Raw genomic sequence first — 4,892 nt, forward strand, 5'->3', positions numbered from 1 at the left:
GAGGAGGGGCTTGGCGGAGGGATGGCTGTGTTTCCAAAACTTTGCTTGGTGTTTATGTCTGGGAGCTGAATTCTTGGGACACTCATCACATTTGGCTCCAGGCTGACTATTTAATACTCTAAAAAATAACTCCCTCTTCACCTGACCGCTGAGAGCGAGTGCCAGGAGCGAGGGCGGCCCAGCTGGAGGGGAGGTCTGCCCCCACGGCCGATGAGTCAGGTGTGAGGCCAGCGTGAGCATCTGGACTAATTTGTCCCGAGCTGCAGGCTTCCTGCCACTTCCTCCCCTCCCGCCCTTATTTGGAGCCCCTGACAGCTGAGCAGAAAACCAAGCGGGGGAGCTGGGCGCCGGCCAACCGTCACCCTCTGCCTCCCTGCGTGGGTCCCGTTGCTGAGGAGAAAGAAGCCCCAGGCATCGCTGTAAGATAACCAAGGACTCTTTTTTGCTCTTCTCACACCTTTGAAGTGGGAACCTCTTGAGGCAAATCAACAAGAATGTGGCTCTTGCCGCTGAGGGTCCGGGGCTGTTGGGCTGCTCAAGGTGGAGGGGTAGTGACAGGCTCTGCGGGCCTGATAGCTTTAAAAGGCCATCTTCTGCTGCTCCTCATTCAGCTGCTTTATCGCTGCAAGTGACAGAATGGGGAGGGTTCCGTCCCTCTTGTGCTCTTGGAGAGCCGGGGGGCTATAAAAAGAGGAGGCGCAGGGCAGCTGGGAGACAGAGGCAGACGGAGGCTGAGAGAGGGAGGCGAGAGGACAGGGGAGCAGCAAGCACCGGGCCACTCCTCGAGCGACGCCAGCATGGGCTCCCCCATCGCCGCAAGCTTCCTCCTCTTCCTGGCAGTTCAGCTCCTGGGGCAGACGGGCGCTAACCCCGTGTACGGCTCTGTGTCCAACGCAGACCTGCTGGATTTCAAGGTAGGGCCAGAACAGGGGCCACAGTGTGGGGCCAGGGGGCCTTGTGATGCTGTGCCGGTCAGTGAGACCTCTCCCTTTCCCTGTGTGTTCCTTTTGTAAAGAACTTGCTGGACCGCTTGGAGGACAAGATGCCTTTAGAAGATGAAGCCGAGTCTCCCCAAGCCCTGAGTGAGCAGAATGCGGAAGCTGGGGCAGCTCTCAGCCCCCTGCCTGAGGTGCCTCCCTGGACGGGGGAGGTCAGCCCAGCCCAGAGAGATGGGGGTGCCCTTGGGCGCAGCCCCTGGGACTCCTCCGATAGATCTGCCCTCCTGAAGAGCAAGCTGAGAGCCCTGCTTGCTGCCCCTCGGAGCCTGCGGAGGTCCAGCTGCTTCGGAGGCAGGATGGATAGGATTGGAGCCCAGAGCGGACTGGGCTGCAACAGCTTCCGGGTAAGAGATGCTGGGGATGGATACAGGATGGGGAGGAAGTTAGTTGTGGTTTCACCCTGTCAAAAAGTCCGGCCAGGGCATGCCTCCTGCAGTAGAGACCAGGGTGGAAGCTTACTTCCTTTGAAATGCTTGCCCCAACTTGGGGCAATGACCTCATCCTCAGCTACAGGCTGCCAAGGATACTCTAAGGGAAAAAAAAGGTACTGCCATGAACACTGGGAACTTAAAATGTTCATGGGGCCAAATCACCTTCATCCTGCTGATCGGTAGTTCATGTTTCTCCCCAGAATTGCCAGATCCCAAAGGATGAAATGATCATGACCAGGTTGGGGTGCTTGGGTGGCTCAGTAGGTTGAGCGCCCGACTCTTGATTTCCGCTTGGGTCATGCTCTCATGGGTTGTGGGATCGAGCTCCAGGTGGGGCTCCAGCCCCATGTCCAGCTCCATGCTTGGCGGGGAGTCTGTTTGAGGTTTCTCCCCCTGCCCCTCCCCTCACGCACACATGGATGTGCTGGTGCTCTTCTCTTTCTCTCAAATAAATAAATCTTAAAAAGAAAAAAAGCAAGCAAGCAAGCAAGCAAGCCATCGGGGTTGACTTCTAACTTTTACCGAGCAACTTGTGCACCCGTTCGTGAAACTCCTGGCATTGTCAGGCTGGGGTGGGGGGTGCTGGTGGGAAGTGAACACAGTCCTGTGAGATTGACCTTTCCAAAAGAGCCAGGTCACCAAGTCAAACTTGTGTCTGTTCTCTTTGTAGTACTGAAGATAATGGCCAGGGAGGAAAAGGAGGCCCTGGCCCGGGGGCAGACTCTGAGAGACCCTCGTCCCTTGGGGTCTCTCACTCAACTTTGTCCCAGCTCATTGCCATCAAGTTGAGCCGTGACGAGCACCGAGACCGTATTCAAGCTGCAGCCTCTTGGCGATGTTTCTCACGTTCTATGCTAAACGTAGATAACTTGGCTGAATTGTGGCTTTCCCACCCCTCCCACCCCACGCGTTAACAGTTTAGCATAGACACTCACCTGTTACTGAAAGGGGTTTGAAAACCAATAAACTTCAGCACCACGGACAGCAGCCAAGACTGGGTTGGCGTGGTTGGCGTGCGGGTGGCGTGGTTGGCGTGGTCTTTCTTCTCCCAGTCTGAGGACCCGGTTACCTTTTGCCAGAGAGGAGAGCGCTCAGTTTCTTTCTTCTTCCTTTTAAACACAGTACGCTCTATTTCGGGGAGCAGTTTCAGGTTCGCTGCCAAATTAAGCAGAAAGTACAGAGGTCTCCCACAACCGCCTGCTGCACACACGCAGGGCCTCCCTCCCGCACGGCCAGAGCCGTGCCCTTGCTACACACCATGACTCTACACCAGCACATTCTTACCACCCGGAGCCCACACTTGACATTAGGGTCAAGTCTTGGTGTTGAGCATTCTGCGGGTTTGGACAACTTTTTTTTCTCCTTTCATTCCCTCCCCAGCCCTCACCCCCAGCTTTTTCCTTGGTTGGAGGTGTGGGTGGGGCTCAAATTGCAGTTCACAATCTTGTTTCTTCACTCTGGCCTCATCACAGATCCCGAAAATGCCCCAGGAGATGGACGGAGAGGGCACTTATTTTTCAGATTTTGCTCACACTCGGGGCACTTATTTATTGAAGAGGAAACTTAACAAACATCTGGGCTTTTTTCATGGTGGCGTCAAATGTCGCTTGTACTCCATGGACAATTTTTTGTACGACCAAGTTCTTTTTTTTTTTTTTTTTTCCAGAGACATATTTATAAAGTGAGGACACTAATGAAATGTTTTTCTTTCTTTTTTTTTTTTTAAGATTTTATTTATTCATGAGAGACATAGAGAGACAGGTAGAGGGAGAAGCAGGCTCCATGCCTGACGTGGGGCTCGATCCCGGGTCTCCAGGATCATGCCCCGGGCTGAAGGCGGCGCTAAACCGCTGAGCCACCCGGGCTGCCCACAAAATGTTTTCTGATGCATTTTGAGAGAGTTCGTGGCTGCAGCTGAGTGAGTTGCACTTGAAGGTTTAGGAAGAGTAGTCACCGTGTTTCGGGCAAGGTGTAAAGAAACGTTTGCTTTGTTGACCAATGGCATGTTTGCGTGCCTTTTGCGTAGTAACACATAATTAAAAAGTAGCCACCAGCTTGCTCTAATTCAGGTCCCAGGTGCCTCGGCTGAGGGGGAGGCACTGGGGAAGACGCCATTTCTTTGTATCTGCTTCTGAAAAGCAGAGAATACCGGCCGCCAAGTTAATCTGTTTTCCCTCCCTGCACGTCCCCCTCTCCACAGCAGAATCTAGGACATTCCTCCAACCGCCCTCCCCCACCCGACGCATTCACTTCTCCAGCCCTCATTCATCCTGTCCCTTCCTCTTGTAATGCCATTTATCCAGGGCTCCCGGGAACATTCTACACATTCAAGGCCCGTGGAGAATGCCACGTTGTCCCTGAAGCCTTCCCCGATACCACGTGCCTGGCACGAATTGAGCTCTGCCCCAGCAGCATTTTCCATATAACAGTTATAATACAACACAACTTGCCTGGGTTTGCCATCGCGTCTGTGCCTCTGGATTGCAAACTCCCTGAAGGCAAATGCCTGTTCAGAGCCACTGCGGCGCACGGCGTAGCCCGAGCTCTGTAAACGTCGCTGGAGATGTCTTGGTCTTGAGCAGAAATTAGGAAAAGGGGGAATAAAGTATTAATTCACTCTTTGCAGGAGGGAGGCCGCAAGTGAATTGACGGATAGGGAGTGGAGGTGGGGAAAGACCTCTGATCTACTTCCTTTTTTTAAAAAAATATTTTATTTATTCATGAGATAGAAGAGAGAGGCAGAGACACAGGCAGAAGGAAAAGCAGGCTCCATGCAGGGAGCCCGATGCAGGACTTGATCCCGGGTCTGCAGGATCACACCCTGGGCCAAAAGCAGGCGCTAAACTGCTGAGCTACCCGAGCTGCCCTAATCTAACTACTTTCAATAAAAATATTCTTCACGTGGACTTTGAACACAGGTGGGCAGAAAGGAACCAGGAGGCAGAGAGGAACCAAGAAGGACCAGGGCAGGGACAGGATAAAGTGTCCAAACTGGGCTCCTGAGGCCCGGGGAGTGGGAGCTGAAAGGAGGCAAGTGTGGTGGCCTGGGCACACTCCCAGGGTGTCAGTGGGACACGGGGGCACAGAACCTACTGGGAGCACTTCTAGTGCTGGTGGGATGGTGGCAACTTGAAGCAGATCGACCAGAGACAAAGAAAATCCTATTTCCGGCAAAAACAGGGAGCAATGGCAGACGGCACCACGGAAGCTAGTCCCGAGGCCTAAAGGCCTGTGGACTCGGCACGGACTTTCCGGGAACCCGTGAGCGGGGCAGATTCCTACGCACAGTGCTGTCGGGACAGTGGGGCCACCCGAGCCCCACTGCGGCAGCAGCCCCTGAAGGAGCAGGTGGGTTCTTACAAGCAGGAGCACAGGAAACGGGGTCGCACAGCGTCTGGAGGAGACCGAGGCCTGGGAACCTCGTGAGGTTTGCGAAGGACTAAGCTGGTAGCAGGTGGACCCC

At 54.2% G+C, this 4,892-nt stretch overlaps 1 protein-coding gene across 1 annotated transcript; it reads left to right on the top strand.

Annotated features, from left to right (window-relative positions):
• Nucleotides 1-624: 624 nt before the first annotated feature.
• NPPA (natriuretic peptide A) lies at nt 625-2,416 on the top strand. Its single transcript, XM_077899643.1, has 3 exons — nt 625-914; nt 1,016-1,342; nt 2,100-2,416. Exons 1-3 carry the CDS (start codon nt 798-800, stop codon nt 2,103-2,105), a joined length of 450 nt encoding a protein of 149 aa, XP_077755769.1. The 5' UTR covers nt 625-797; the 3' UTR covers nt 2,106-2,416.
• Nucleotides 2,417-4,892: the final 2,476 nt, after the last annotated feature.

Source organism: Canis aureus, chromosome 5 (genome assembly GCF_053574225.1).
Source record: "Canis aureus isolate CA01 chromosome 5, VMU_Caureus_v.1.0, whole genome shotgun sequence".
Taxonomy (NCBI): Eukaryota; Metazoa; Chordata; class Mammalia; order Carnivora; family Canidae; genus Canis; species Canis aureus.